General features: G+C 39.4%; 4 protein-coding genes across 4 annotated transcripts; all 4 read right to left on the reverse strand.

Moving 5' to 3' along the window:
* Window positions 1-3,464: 3,464 nt before the first annotated feature.
* LOC108073900 (probable insulin-like peptide 2) lies at window positions 3,465-4,144 on the reverse strand. The gene is made up of 2 exons (XM_017165690.3): window positions 3,956-4,144; window positions 3,465-3,891 (listed from the first exon to the last, which is right to left on the reverse strand). Exons 1-2 carry the CDS (start codon window positions 4,122-4,124, stop codon window positions 3,677-3,679), a joined length of 384 nt encoding a protein of 127 aa, XP_017021179.1. The 5' UTR covers window positions 4,125-4,144; the 3' UTR covers window positions 3,465-3,676.
* A 616-nt stretch (window positions 4,145-4,760) lies between these two features.
* Window positions 4,761-5,201, reverse strand: LOC108073763 (probable insulin-like peptide 2). The gene is made up of 2 exons (XM_017165529.1): window positions 5,033-5,201; window positions 4,761-4,975 (listed from the first exon to the last, which is right to left on the reverse strand). Exons 1-2 carry the CDS (start codon window positions 5,199-5,201, stop codon window positions 4,761-4,763), a joined length of 384 nt encoding a protein of 127 aa, XP_017021018.1.
* A 1,560-nt stretch (window positions 5,202-6,761) lies between these two features.
* LOC108073862 (uncharacterized) lies at window positions 6,762-12,567 on the reverse strand. The gene is made up of 3 exons (XM_017165646.2): window positions 12,342-12,567; window positions 8,804-9,272; window positions 6,762-7,543 (listed from the first exon to the last, which is right to left on the reverse strand). The coding sequence occupies exons 1-3, from the start codon at window positions 12,342-12,344 to the stop codon at window positions 6,978-6,980; spliced, it is 1,038 nt and encodes a 345-aa protein (XP_017021135.1). The 5' UTR covers window positions 12,345-12,567; the 3' UTR covers window positions 6,762-6,977.
* Window positions 12,568-15,171: 2,604 nt separating this feature from the next.
* LOC108073910 (uncharacterized) lies at window positions 15,172-15,651 on the reverse strand. The gene is made up of 2 exons (XM_017165706.3): window positions 15,572-15,651; window positions 15,172-15,513 (listed from the first exon to the last, which is right to left on the reverse strand). The coding sequence occupies exons 1-2, from the start codon at window positions 15,626-15,628 to the stop codon at window positions 15,217-15,219; spliced, it is 354 nt and encodes a 117-aa protein (XP_017021195.1). The 5' UTR covers window positions 15,629-15,651; the 3' UTR covers window positions 15,172-15,216.
* Window positions 15,652-16,000: the final 349 nt, after the last annotated feature.

A 16,000-nucleotide genomic window follows, 5' to 3' on the forward strand; every position in this document is an offset into this window, starting at 1 on the left:
ATGTAAACCATTGAACTTTGACTTTAACATTCGAGGGAGGGATGACATGACCTCTTGGCCAATGCGAATTTACAGGTATTTTGTGACAGACAAAAGGTTGCCATCACACAAAGAAAATATATTTTATTCGGCCTTTCTTTGTTTTGCATTTTTATTATTTTGTTTTATTATGATTTAAATCCGCCGGTTAGCCTACTTAAATCCTATTAAATGGTGAGCTAATCTTCACTAAGAAGATGACCGTATGATCAGCTTACATTTTATCAACAGAAGAAATTAATGGTATTCCCCAGATTCCTGATTATACACAGCTTATCCGTCATCAAGAACAGTAAAAGTATTTCTATTATAAAAACGGGTTATTTTTTTGCTTAATTAAACTCTCGATAATGATCTGAAAGACCACTGACATAAGTAATACTACTTTAGTAAACAAAACTGCTATGTTTATAGGAATAATAAATATTAAAAAAACTGAGAATAGACAAAAACATGGATAGTATTCCTTAGAAAAACCTAATATAAAAATATTATAACTCGCCGAAAAAGCATCAAATGACTCCTTAAAGTATTGCAAGCTTGTGACTAAAATTATAATACCCTGCTTTGTTTTCAATATATAAGATAACTGAATAATCTTCATCGATTCCCCAAATGTATGCCATGAAGCACAGCCCACAAGTTGAACTCCTGTGTTCACATTCGCCACATGAACTCCTGAAAATCAGTGGAAAGTCGTTCGTGAGATGCTAATCCTGCAGCAAAATGCCACTATGGCCAGATGCAAATCCTGTGTATTGGGTCAAAGAGGTGGATGTTCCACGGAAAAATGTACTACCAACATTAGTGAAGAGTTGATTTCCACCCACATGACTTGGCATAGGAAAATCTCTTGAATTTATCTTCAGTTCGCTCTTACCTTTCCCTTTCATCTTTCACAACTTCATTAGCACCTCCCTCGAACTATTGCATAAAATATTTGTTAATCAAATTAACATTTTGGGCAGGTGGAAATACAGTTGCATCATTGATAAATTCTGGCTGAAGACCCACTTGTTCAAGTGATGAAAATGAAAGTTTTCTAGTTGTTTGCTGATGGTGCAGCCGCAGATTGAGTTTGACATTTCGCGAGTGGCTGCTATTTATGGCTAAGGGCTGGGCCTACTATAAAAAAAACTATATAAATAAATGCTTAACACGATTCCATACACTAGTCTACAAGGGAAAATTTATGTATTATTTTAAAAGCAATTTAAAGCTTTTGAAAACGAATTTATCATGCCAAGAATACAATTTATGGCAAAAAAATGCTTTTAAAAATACAACTAAACAGGGAATAAAATTAATATAAAATAAATTAAATCCCACGTCTCAAGAAGTTTACCTGAAAAAATATATCCACATAATTCTTAATTATTTTTCTTCATACGTAATACAAAGTCTTATAACTAGTGCTATCAGAGGGCGGCTCATTAAATATTGGTATATGTTCACGTACTTGTATGTTCCGCTAAAAAGAAAGTTTGCACACACTCATATTGATATTGTCAGATTGGAGTTTGTAATGAAATGAAGGTGTGACCGAAAACCAATTTGGTCAACGCACTCGACGCACTGGTCGAATTTTGATTAGCTGCAGACATTACGAAATTATCCGTTGTGAGCGGCGAATTAGCGAAGAATTCGTGATGAACGTTCGCTTATTTATTGTATATATATATATATTATATATCATATATCAATTTCACTTTCAGCACGACGGGTAGACAGGCGACTGGCGACAGGCGACATGCAATTAAGGAGACATAGGGCCGCCAAAGATGTCGCCAAGGTAGCCGGTAACCGGCGAGTTAGTAAGTTAAGGTAAGGTAGCTGACATTTGTGCCATCCTACTGGTGATACCCGTTCCCAGGCCATGTCCAATTATCATGTTAGAAAGAGAGTGAGAGCAGCCAGATCCGCTGACAGCACGTCTCCAGCATAAAGCCCCCAACTATGACTGCAGGGGAGTACACTGGGAGAGAAGTACTTGGTTAAATGAAGCTTTTAAAGGTTTGTATTATAGTTTTCAGACTTTTTCTATACCTAAATCGTTGATATTTGGGTAGGAAGTACATAGGGAATTTTTTTTTTCTAATAGTAAATATTTAAAATAATATTTTCTTTCCGTGAACTGTCCCCCAGCTGGCAGCGAGCCCAGTGCCTCTTGTCCCGTCAGTTAGACGCAATTATCCACATTTTAGTTGGACTTGGACTCGTATATAGCGGGGACAAAAGATGCTGGTGCATCTGTCGATGCTCATGATTTGTCGCCGCTACTGGAACTGGCCAAATGCAATGGTCAGCGAAAAAACCTTTGGAGTATTTCAATAATCACAGTCGAAGAGCCGGCAAGCCCGCTTGCTGTGCGTTGTTAGAAAGCAGCAGCAGACCAGAGAAATTCACCGTGCATCGCGTAATTTCATTTATTTCTACCTCCAACTCGTCCATCTATTATATTTCGCTTTTAGCTTTGACTTTGGCCTTATCAACTATTGGCTATATGCGGCGCCATTTTGTTTTTGGCACGGCCACTAATTAATTGAGGCGCTCTCGAATGCCGCCGTCTACGGTCGCCGACAAAGAAGACATCACATGGCTGTGGTCTCAACTTGGCTCACTAGTCGTCACTCAAAGGCGAAACGTCACCTGCCCACACTTATGACGGCTGGCTAATGGCTAGTGTCTAATGGCTAATGGCTGGCATAGCCAGATCAGGCCCACAACCAAGTCCAGGACCAGATCCACGACCAGTGTCCTCCTATAAATTAGCTAGCGAGCAAGATTCCATAATCCCAGTCGAGCCAGCTTTGGTCAAGCAGCTAGATACACTTGGAAAAATAAGAAAATGAAGTCTGGGAAAACATCAAAGCTAGAAACATCATTTTAACCTCATTTAGACTTTTGCAAGGGAAACCAGGCTCTTGTTAGCTTCTCATATATTTTTTGTATTTTTTTTATTTTAAGCTTAAAACATTTCTCCAAGTGTCATTGCATGCTCGCCCTCCTGTCTAAGCGGCTTTAATTGCCTCAGATAAATATGTATCAAGCACCACGCCGATCTTGTTCAGCTTTAAAATGTTGCATTTGTCATTAATGTTGCATTTGTCATTAGCGTTGCTTAATTGCCAGTTAAGAGCTTGTGTCTTCACTTTCTATGGGGGCTAATTAACAGGTCCTTGCAGATATTAATATTTTATGTTACACCTGTTAATCGTGCTATCAGTTATTGCCTGCCAACAAAACGAAAGACTCAGGCCACGAACTTGGCTGGGAGAATGTAAAAAAGCATTGCCTACTTTTTGGAGCCCCCTCTACTTTACGACACTCTTTTGGGCATTTTATGTTTAGCAAAGACATGAACAAATCAAAGGAAAATCTAAGTAATCTGGCAAGGTTAAGTGGTTAATAAATAAAATAAACTATTTAAATATTTGTAAGGGTTTTGCTAATGCCCAAAGCTGATTATTTTTAATTATATTCACACATTTCATAAGCGATAACAACGAAAGGCTAACAATATCTTCTAAACGGTAGTATATATCCTTGGAAATGGTTGCTTTCCTTTCAAGTTCAGGGACGCTCAGGAAATGACAGCCAAAAGGTCAAAGGGAACGAGAGCCAGAGAGCCAGAGAATTAGATGCGGGCAACGGAGCAGTACTCCCCGACTACGGAATAATGACAGGAATTCTTGCAGCATCTGTCCACAATTCCCTGCCGCGTCAGCCGCCGAATGGGTGCCAGGGAGTTGAGGGCACCATCTCCGCCATGAAAGCGTCCCCTAAAGAGCGGATGCGATTCCGTATTCTCCACGTACTGGATGGGATCGAGGGGATCCTGGTCGCTGCCAACTGTAATATGGAATGGATTCATGGAATTTCTGGTATAGATTGGGCAGTCTTCGAGAAGTCTTACTCAATCCTCGCTTTTGTGGAGTATTTCCATTGAATTCCTCGCACACCGCCATCAGTATATCGTTGAGTCTGTCGCTGCACAGCCTTATCTTCTCATACGAATACTGCGCCGAGGCACAACCCAGGCACAGCACGGCGAGCATCGAGATAATGGAGAGAATCCTGCACATGGTTTTTGTATGTGCTTGGACTGCTGGTAACTGATGCAGTTTGGCCCCACGAAGCTGGCTTTTATACTCTCCGGAAACTGGGTCTAGGTCTGGGATACATTCCACCCACCCTAGACTGGTTGTCACTTCGCGTTATAGCAGGATGTGTGCATTAAGGAGTTACCTATCCTTAAGGTTTCTCTAGCTCGACGTCAAAGCCAGCAACTTATGCAAATTATGTGTGTGGCGAATCGTAGGTGGAACCTGCGCATATGCTGTGGCGGCCAATTAAATTTTACTGAATTTAGTGTATAATCAGCCAGGTTCAGCTTAAGGAGGCATTAATTAATACCAACTTGGGAGTGACTCACTCGGACTGAGTCCTGGGAAGGGTAGCCAGACATAAGGGAGTCTGTATTTATAGTCTTGCAATAAGGATATATCCCATTATTAAATAAAACTTTTAGTGTAGATTTTTATATTGCCAAAAGCAGGTTATATTCATAATATTTACATTATCCATAAACAATAACTTACGAATAACAATATCATTTAAAGGTTATAATTTATCCCTGAAAATGGTTTCAAACCAAGTCCCAGGACGCACAGGTAATGACAGTCAAAGGTCAAAGGGGAGTAGATCCAGAGTCATGCAGTTTAGATACGGGGAACGGAGCAGTACTCCATAAGGACTTCCATAGAGCAGCTCCTCTTGCAGCACCTGTCCACTATTCCCTGCCGCGTCAGCCGCCGAATGGGAGCCAGGGAGTTGAGGGCACCATCTCCGCCATGGAAGCGTCCCCTGAAGATTGGACGCGACTCCGTGGCTTCCACGTACTGGACAGGATCGAGGAGATCCAGGTCGCCGGCAACTATAAGGTGGAGAGTTTAATACTCTGCTTAAAGCTGGGCAAATAAATGAGCCTTACTCAATCCTCGCTTTTGTGGAGTGTTTCCATTAAATTCCTCGCACACCATCATCAACATATCGTTGAGTCTATCGCTGCACAGGGCATGTGGGGTGTAGGAGTACTGAGCCGAGGCCTGGGCCAGGAACAGCACGGCGAGCATGGAGATAATGGAGAGTATTCTGCACATGTTTATAGTATTAATGGGCTTCCTTGATGTCCTGGTTGAACTGTGGCTTGAACTGATGCCGGTAACTGATGCTATTTGGGCCCAGGAAGCTGTCTTTTATACTTCCTGGATATTGGGCCTACGCCTGGGATTCATTTCCCCCATAAACTAGTTGTCACTTTGCGTTAGGACAGGATGTGTGCATCAACGAGGTAGCGTATCTTAGGACATATATTTGTGGGCGTGCGCATATGCTGCGTGGGCCAATTAAATTTTGGATTTAGTGTATCATCAGCCAGTTGAGAGAGGCATAAATTAATACCAAATTATGAAATGACTCACACAGACCGAGTGCTAGGAAGGGATACCAGACTTAAGGGAGTCTATTTTCGTCAAGGTTGTAGGCATGGAAAATTATTGAGCCATTCAAGGATGGCTGTAAGCGAAATCTCAGAGCACCTTAATAAACTAATATTAATCACAAGAAGGTAACATTTTTATTAATCTCCTCCCATGGTTTTACCTATTTAAACATTTATCTATAACAACCTCAAGAAATTTAAGTCAAACAGAGACACTGTTAATATGGAAACATGTTTACTACATAAGGCAACACCACCTGGAGTCTCAGGTTCCATAATCCATCAATCAACACAATCCACTTAGCTTAAACAAATCTCTCAATCAACTAAACGGCGAAGAAGAAATGTTAGCAATTACTCAACTCCAAACCTTTGGTGGCCATATTAATCGGCAAATATCTTTTACTCTGGTCAAATATTTGAGCCTTCAACGAGGTAGAAATATGATGAAGCCAAGCCCATGTAGTGGCTAATAAACGAATCGGCTTATCTACTCTTTTTTTTTATAGATGGAACAAAATTGTAAATGTTTCTCCTTTGAGCCGCTGAGCTACTGAAAAAATTACCAACAACGGCGATGAAATTTGCAATGTCAAGTCATGACTTGGACTTCCATTTCAATGTTTGCGATAAATCCGATGATTAGATGGAAGACTGGCAGAAAGGCAAAGTCGCAGCACACGCCCCGAGATGTGGCCAAAGAAATCTCCGGGCAGACACGTCAAATGCCAATTAATCACAGACCTCCGAAAAGCTCAGCCTCAATAATCGCCAACCGAACATAAACAGAGAGGAAAAATGTGTGGGCTTAAATATGATAACTAAAAAAACAAATATTTAAAATATTATTATAGAGACCAATTTTCTAATATTTTTTTTTATTGCCTATATTTTAATAAATACATAATATTTTAGTTAACAAAAGATCTTCTTCTATTTAAATAAAAAAAAACCTAAATGTGCAGCTCATTATTCTTTCTTAGCCTTAAAAATAATTTAGGGTCTATGAGCCATTTCAAAGAATTAATCCCCCTTTAATTACTTCAGCTGCTAACTTTAAATAACCCTAAAAGAACACATTTTCTCTCAGTGCACAAAACTTTCTTCTCCCTGGCCTCGAGCAGCCATCAATCACGATCTTCTGGATCTTTAGCCGTAATTGTTTCGGCTACCTCAAACAAACGGTGGCAAACACACACACACAAACAGCGGCGGGGTTTATATTATTATACTATTTATTACAAATTATCAATCATTTAAGGCTACTTTGGGGCAAATAATTTAATTAAAAACTAAGCTCGTAACTCTAGAGTTTTAGGTGTACGTAAAGCTGCGTCCTCGAAAAGTCGCTGACTAAAGGTGTGTGTGTGTGCTAGCGGTGGTCGTTGACTTCCATGCGGAACCCATTTGGAACAGCTCTCTCCTAACTTAATCCTCATCGGATGAAGGTCCTCGCTCGGTATTTCGTTGGCAGCAGGGACATGGGATCCGTGGTGTTGGGCACACCCTCTCGGACCACTCCAGCCTCCGGCTGCTGAACATCCGTCGAGAACTGGCCCGTGGGAGCGTAGGCTCCGTAGGGATCCGAACGACTGGCCCAACCGCCGGTCTGCGACTCGTACTGGTAGCCCTGACCGGCCAGCTGAGCCTGGGTCTGGGCATTGCCATGGATGTGCAGGTGAATCTCCTTGCTGGGCGGATGGCCACCGGGTCCGCTGGCAACTCCAGTGCTGCCCCACGACTCCTTGGCATGCGGGTTCCAGCCGGGATAGTTGAACGACGGCGCCGTGTGCTCGTACTGCCCAAAGAGACTAGACTTCAGGGTGATGAACTTGCCCAGAATGGCGATGGCATTCATCACCACCAGGACCTTGAGCAGGAACAGCGACTTCATGCCAATGGCCACCAAAAAGGCAACCATGGCAGAGAGCACTCCAAACTTAAAGATGATGGGAATCAGAGCCATCTGCAGGCGACGAATCTTGCCAAAGGTACGACCTTCTGTAAGTAGAAAATATGGTTAAAATAAGTTTAAATTTGCATAAATAAAGGATATATTTAACTAGAAAATCTCTTTAAAAAACCTGAGTTTAAGCCAAAATAAATTTAGTACTAAAATGTTAAGTAAATTTTATAAAAAACCTTGTAAAACTTAAATCAACACATTAAATCAAACAATTTCTTTAAATATTCAAGGTCTTAGAGTTATTTAGGTCACCTGTGGTAAAATTTAACTCCCATAGCTTTCCCAAAGAAACCATTTAGCTAAAATCAATAAAAATAAAAACCGCCCATTAATTCTTGAGATCCAAGAGAAGTCACTTCCCAAATGAAATTCCACTGGGTTTATCTGCCTTAACTACTATAATTTCATCAATAAACAGAGCTGAACGCTCAGCTATGCGAAAGTCCAATAAAAAACAATTCGCAAATAACGAAAAAAAAAACAGAGCCACATAAAAAAATAAAGCAAAAATATTTTCTCATCGTTTAGATGGAGATGAGTGAGCCGCGTTTTGTTGTCTTATTTAATATATAATTTGAGTGTGGCTCCAGAAAAAGATGCGGAAAGTGAAATTACAATCCGTCGACGGACATATACATATATCACAAGTTTTTACCCATCGCCTGCCCTGGTGTTAACACCTTTTAGCTGCTTTTTTTCTTGTTGTTTATTTAGCGGCTTCGGCTTCAGGTTTCATTGAAAACGAAAGTGAGCCAAGCAGAGAGGTAGGGCGCCCTGGGAAATCGGCTTTGATTAGAAAAACCGCTAATCACATTGAGGCCCTGCAGATGCAATCAGCTTAAATGAGACACACAGTGAGCCAGATTTCAAACAGAGGCACTAATTGCAGTGCATACACACTCAACGAAAAATAGAGATCTTAACTCGGTGACAACAGAAATCAGAAAAGGTGTTAAAGTGAGGAGGGAGATTTTTGTATTAAATAATATTATGTTGTGTCATGTTTTGTGGGGGGATATTTTGTAATCAGAATGAAGGAGATTCGTAGAATATTGTGTTTTTGGGAGATGAATTTGGGGTTAATTTGGTAATTATTATATTATTTAAATACTATTTAAACTCTTTTAAAAAAACTGAAGTTAATTTCCTAATTTAAATTAGTTTAAAAGCAAGATTTGCTACTTGATTTATGTTTTTTCTTTCAGTATTCAAGTTTAAGGTTTTGTTTAGTTTTTAACTTTTGTTCAATATTTGTTGTTCTCTTTTGTTTTTTTTAGAGAGAGAGGGGGACTCACCCACAGCTGAGCTGCCGGACGCTGGCTTTCCGTCGTCGCTGTCGTCATCGTCGCCGAATAGGCTTTCACTCAGATCGCTGCGCAGCCAGCCCCAAAGAGTACGCACCATACCCCAGACACTGAGATCTGTGGGATCCGTAGAGGCCTGGACTGCATTGGGGTTCTTGTGGTTGCCTGAAGTCGCAGTCGTTGCTTCTGCCTCTTTGTCTGCAGAAGCCGCCGCCGCCTCCTCCTCCTCGTCATCGTCGTCGTCGTCATCCTCCTCGTCATCTTCATCGTTTGCCTCCTCAGCTGGGGCTGCATCAGCAACAGCAGCTGCATCCGACTCCGCCTCTGATTTTTCCCCATTCTCCGTGGGCACCTTCACCACCTTCTTGGTTATCTTGGCACCAAAGGCACTGGACAGGCAGCAGAGGGCCAGCAGAAGCAGCAGCAGCGAGTGCCGCGCACTTGAACTCTTTGTGAGAAACTGAAAGTGGAACCAGAGACAGAGAAATTATATCAGTGTGTGTCTAAGTGCCCTGTCGTCTCTCTTATTGTTCAAACGTTTCATCATCTCCTCCAGTTCGAGGTGCGGAAATTGCGCAAACAAAAGACTTAGGAAACGATCCTGTTGCCGGCTCGCCATGAAACGCATTTTAGAATCCACTTTGAGCCACTTCAACGGCATCGGTTGGAGACATAAAACATTTTATGGCCAAGACGGCCGGGTGCGAAAGCATTTCCCATTTTTTTTTTACTTAACTCAAAACTTGCGTAATCCAAAAACATAGTTTGTTTTTAAGTCCGCCGCAGATAGCGATTTATATGTAAATTCAAAAACGTTGCAAAAAGCTAGGGTATTGTATAAAACTGTGATTTATATTTAAAGCGGTAGCCGGATGGAAACAAAGTGAAATTTTAAGCAGGTTACAAATTATGAGAAAATTAATCCCACAATATATAATGTTGATTCTTCCTGTATAATGGAAATTAAGTTAAGGTTCACCAAGATTTAAGACTAATTTGATTTGTAAAATTATAAAAAATAAAGAAAATATAAATTTTATTAGTTGAAAAACAAGATAATGTTGCTAAGACTGTTTTTGTTTACTAACTTACTCATTTAACAAAATTAAAACTAAAATCCCTTCCCTAGAAATTAACTTTACCTTAAATAAAACTAAAAACATAAACATAAATCTTAGCTTGTATTTAGCACAATCATTAAATTTAATATACTCATCTTGTCTCTGACATTCCCCTTAAATTTATTACACTCACAAACGATCATAAAAATTACTACTTACAACGTAGACTAAGCTACCTTCACTTCCATAAAGTGAAATTTAAATATGACCCACCAAGCCCTTATCTGCGGTTAAGATATCTCAACTAAGAATGCTCAGAAAAACCGAAAGTCATGGCTTTCCATTTCCAATTTACCAGCACAAGAAGAACTCCCCGAAAACCATAAATATATATATAATTGTTTATTGTCCAATTATGGAGTTAGGCTTCTTCCCCATAGCCCCTGGGAATGGAACGAATCCACACAGAAATTAAGCACAACAAAGGGGTAAACAAATTATGTGGAGCTAACGGTTGGCTTCGTTTCTACTTTAGAATATACGTCAAATCGCTGGAGATGTTTTAATTAATTCGCAGGGCAGACAAAACACACGACAGATGCCAAGAATTCTTGACATAATTTGCCTTCGCTTTGCATTATTTGATAAAATGTGATTCAGAGGCCCTATTGTGAGGCCTCTTTGTTTGTGATGAATGATTCGCTGTTTTATATTTTGTATACTAGGCCAAAAGCCACAAGCTTTTGTGCCCAATTCGTTTTGGGTTGCAACTGTAAATGGAAATCTATTTTGGCATGGCCTTGATTCAAATTAAAACGGCCAAAGAAAATTGATTTGAATTCCATTTTGTTGGAAAAACAAAGAAGAAAGTCTTTCCCCCGGTGATGCAACCGCAAACCGAAGAAATGCATTGTTAAATACCGATTTATATGTATTAATTGATTTGCATAATTTTCCAGCTTCAAGATTGACAGACCGAACTCGGTTTTTCAGCTTAGTTTCACTGGCCTCAGAGCTCATCTCAGGCCGCCCTTTTAATTAACATCTTCTGGCTGTTTCATCATCGTTTTCATGGGTTATCACATGTGACTCAGAGACAAACTCACTTTCCAGCCCACTTCTCGAGCATTATGGGTGAAATTTCATTCGACTTTATCTCGGTTTTATGTAAATATTAACCGAAAATATTTGCACTTGCGCTGGGCCACAGATTTCGCCTCGAACTTGACTCGCAAAGAAATTAAATAAATTTTGAAGCCAATTATGGATGCGGTAGATTCCAGGAATCTGGATAGTCACTCCCTAAAAAATTCGCAATAATTATTCATTTAACAAATTTGTTGTCTAATTTGAAGCGATAATTTTGGAATCGTTTCTGTCTGGACATCGCGGATTATTTAACATTGGTAATGGAAACAAAAATTAACAAAATTAAACCTAAATACCATAAACATTATTACACATTATTATTATAATGGCTGCTAGCTAATAAACTATTTATTGTTTTAGGTAAATATTAATTAGAGTAGCAATAAAATCGACAAACAGACTTTCTTTCCATGTGGGTGTATATCACAGGCGTTGCTTTATGTTTTTATCACCAATGTTGCCAAGGTTTATCTCGCATAAATTATGCATCTCAAGCACGACTTTCTTTGTTTATGGCCCGGAGGTCGTCATAAAAATTCATAAACTGGTAAATGTGGTTAGTAAAACATACACAACGATGATGCAATTAGTTTGGCACGTGGTTTAACTATTTCCAACATTATCTAATGTCAATATAATGTCGCAGTTCATGACATGGAATGTGAATAAGTGTAGCTACTGCCAGCCAGGTTAATAATAGCCCGCAGATTTAAGCCAACAATTGAAAAGAAAAAACAAACTGGCCTGAATGAAAACACGCCTCAAAAGAAAGTTTGGCGGCTTTAAACTAAACACCAAACAAACAAACAGACAACAAGTGACTTTTTGTGCCAAGAATTGTTGGCATTTGTCACACTAGCTTTTTGGCCAACGTATTTTGTAGATCTTTTGTATGGCAATGGCTCCTTTTCAGAGCAGATTGGGGGAAAAGCGATTGAGGACAGGCCGAAGCGTGCCTAGTATGTCAATGAATAATGCACAGAAAGAGATAATGTTTTATAGGGAAAATCAAGAATAACATAAGAATAATATTATGCATTTTGTTGCTTTTATTTAAATATTATTTTTAATAGAACATTTCATTCAAATTTTATGTATTTGTGGGGAAAACCTAAGCTTAATTATCCTTTTCCTTATGAAATACATTCAGTTTTAAGACCTAGATTAATCTAATCTTTTCCTAGTGAAAATATTCTTAAGATTTAAAGCTATTATAAAGCACTAAAGGCACTCCCAACTTCAGCAATTATTTTTCTGGGTGTGTTTTTACTTGAACTTGACCGGCAATCGATACCATACTACTTAACGATCAAACTCACCATAATGAAGGCTGTGCAACTCCTCGATTACTGTGCTCGACAATTGCAATCACTGAAGCCGTATCCTGAGTTATTTTGGGATTGATCTGAACCACTTTCACGCCAATCTATTGGCGAACACGCAGATGTTGGCCAAAAAATAAATATATACACGGGACGAGAAGACGAGGCTAAAACGTTTTTTGGCTTTAAATTGGAGTCCGCATGGAAAGCGACTGCAACGCTTGAGATGTGCCCGTTGACTGCCACTCTGAAATGGCCTCGGCCACCAGGTAAGATCGCCTCGCTGTCTCGCCTCGTCTCGGCCAAGTCCAAGACCAAGACCAGTCTTGGCCAAGTCGGCGGCGGCGCTTCTTCGGCGGTGTTTGCTCTGCTGCCAAGTTGCTGGCTGGTCTACTCTCACGGGGCGGCAGAGGCAGCGTAAAAACAGCGGAGACACACGCGCTCCCAGTTACAATTTCGTTTTCAACACTTTCTTCACAATTTCCCCTAAAACGGCAGCAGCCGTCGCCTCACCTGAAAAAAAAAGTGCAAAGTCAACAGCGTCGTCTCCCTGGGGTTTTATCTCAACCTTATCTCTCTCTCAGGGCCTTCCTGTATCGGTTGCCTTTATTACGAATTGTCGTGCAATGGCCCAGAGCATGAAAACGGCGTGTGAACGTGACAAGACGCACCAACTGACGTCACAGCTTCAGTGGGCCAATGAGGCAAATATTAAAAAAAAAAAAACTCACCAACTCTTCCATTGATTCGTTAGGGTCTGGTAATCTTGATTAATTTCTAATATTTTTCATATCAAATTAAGCTAAATTATGTGACAGTTTAATTAGGCTTTTGCTATTTGTTCATTAAGTCACTTTAATTAAGCTTTAACAAAATTTGTGAAATAGTTTTTCCAGAAAATAAGAGTGTTACTAAAGAGAGCTGTGGTTTTAAGGTTTTGTAAATAAGAAATTAAGCTTTTTTTACAGGGTTTTTGATCTATTTTTATCTAAAGAAAGAAAGGTCAACAAATTTAAGAGGTTTACTCTATTAATTATTACACAATTTTCGAAATACAAAGCTTACATTTCACTCGCCAGGATTTAGTAATTAAAACCCAACAAATTTAATCCAAAAATCCATCAACCGCTAATGAGAGAAATTGAGTTCATTGGCAGTTACTACCACAAACCATTGTTCGCTGCACTTACTCCATCGATGAGTAAGGAGTGCATTGCGTTATTTTGTAATTAACTAATTGGTTAATTTCACAGATGTACAAAATAATTTAAACACTTTTCAGTTACCCCAAAAATCAAAGAGAGAGAGAGAAATATAAATGAGTTTTTCGGCTTTCTCGTTTCGTGATGGCAAAACATTTTTGCCGGCTACCTTTTACATACAACAACGCTCCGAGCCGCATTTTCGTGATTGGATTGTCGTGACCCATTTCTCCTCCTTGGGTATATACGCACACCATGCTCTCTCTTTCCACCACGTTTTACGCACCATTCACCTTCACTCAAAGAAGATCTGACGATTTGCATGATAATGTCCGCTTGGGAATTGGGCTTACAGTTCTAGATCGAGAACCCTTTCAATCGCATCGATATCGTTTTGATTTGTGACCCATAAGTGTCAGGAAGTTACAGTTAAGCAGAACATTCTCCAAATGCAGAGAAAGATAAAAACAGGTGGTCACATTTTATGATCTTACACTATATAAGCATTAGCATTACATCAAAAATTGCCACACAGAAAGACATTGGTTTTGGGTTACATAAACACAATGCAGGTTCATTGCTCCGGACGGGCATTGCAGTGTAATCCAAAGGTTAGCCCCGAAATCCATTACATAATGTGTGCTGGTGCTGGAACCTAGCGATTGTGTGTGAAAACCGTTAAGTACACAGACAGACAAACTTTGGGGGTTCAGGTTCAGGTTCAGCCGGCCGGAGGTTGAGCTCCCGGGGTTCAGGTTTTTAGGTGTCAAACGGAACCAAGCATAAGGTCTCGCCTATCAACTGGAATCCATTCAGAATAAGCTGCTTTAATCCTAACGGATCTCACACCTCTTGTGGCTTAAAGTCGGTCTTATCAAAATTTCTTGGTGCTACAAGTTTAGAGTTTGAAGTCATAACATTTGCATTTTTATGCCTGCTTCGATTTCCCACAGAGATTCTTTATTCTTTCACAGCAATTAGCTATCTTAAACGATCCTATTACATTTCAGATTTCCCTTTTATGAGTTGGAGTCTAGAAATGAAGACAAACAAGGTTGGTGGAGACTAATTTTGAATATATATTTCACACTATTTAACTGCCTTCAGTTTACCAATTAGGTTGGTAATTTACGAGACATTTTTATGGTAGGGAGGTTTAAAAAGACTAACAAGAAGTTCTAGTGGCCTTTCTTAATTTTAAAGAATTTTAAATCAAAGTTTTCTGCCTTACTAAATAAATGTTTTGTGTAATATAACACCAGTATTTTTTCTAGTAAAATTACTTTATTATAAAACAAGTTTACACTAGTAATTGTGCAGTGACTCTGCTTTAAGACAAAGTTATAAAATATCTAAAAAGGAAACTACAAAAGATGTAACTAATAAAAATAACATGTTTAATCATCTACATTTACCATGTTACATATCACTATATCCGTATAAGCCTTAAATGTAGGCAAATTATTTATTAAGTAAGTAAAGTTGAGTTGCTAAACGTTATGTAAAAATATGAAACCTGTTTAAGAAAGAGTAATGAGCCTCAATAATTTACCACAATTAAATTATTACCCAAATTCCTTTTTTGTATCAAAAAAGTATTTAATTTTTATTGGCTGAACATCTTAACAAACGAAAAAAACACTTAGGAATACTAAATATAAAATTTAAGTTCATTTTTTGCCCCAATTCGATTGATAGACATTGGCATAGTAGCTCTGCCAGTTGGAGTTGCTCAGCGAGGCATATGGATTATAGTAGTTGGTGTTATAGTAAGTGGGATATAGATACTGGCCGATCACATAAGGCCAGATACGGATTTGGGTGTTGCTGTAGGGACTCGGGGTCGTATACGTGCTGTAGTAGTAAGGATACGGCGTGGTCTGGTAGTAATAATTGTTTAAACTGGAGAACGTAGGACTCGGAGTATAATACGGATTGTACTGTGGATAGTACTGGGCAGTTGCAAGCTGTAAGAAGAAAGTTTAATGTATTATTCATATTATTTACATATATTCAAGAACTTACCCCCAGGAGAGCTGCAAGCAGGAGCAGAGACAGGTTGAAGCTGGTTTTGTGTGACATTTTGGGTGGCGATTGGTGGCAATTCGTTTTCAAACTGAAAATTCTCACCGCGGGCCATGGCAATTTATAAAAATGTGACTCTGACTGACAAGCAGGCGGGTTGACAATTTTACGCAACGCTGAGCGTTGCCAATTTTCGCCAATTAAGTTCACCCTTTTTTTGGTTCAACACTTTGTGTTCATTTCGTCATTGAACTTGACTCATCCCCTAGGTAACATTTGGTGCCAACTACCTGTCCCCGAGTATATTTTTTGTAGGTATTTCATAGTAGGTTGTTTACCCATAGAAAATCCCCGGTGGATTCCCGTGACGTGTGCAACAACAACATTTTAATAACTATTAAAAAAAAACAATGATGGAAAACATTTTGT

This window comes from Drosophila kikkawai, chromosome 3L (genome assembly GCF_030179895.1).
Source record: "Drosophila kikkawai strain 14028-0561.14 chromosome 3L, DkikHiC1v2, whole genome shotgun sequence".
NCBI lineage: Eukaryota > Metazoa > Arthropoda > Insecta > Diptera > Drosophilidae > Drosophila > Drosophila kikkawai.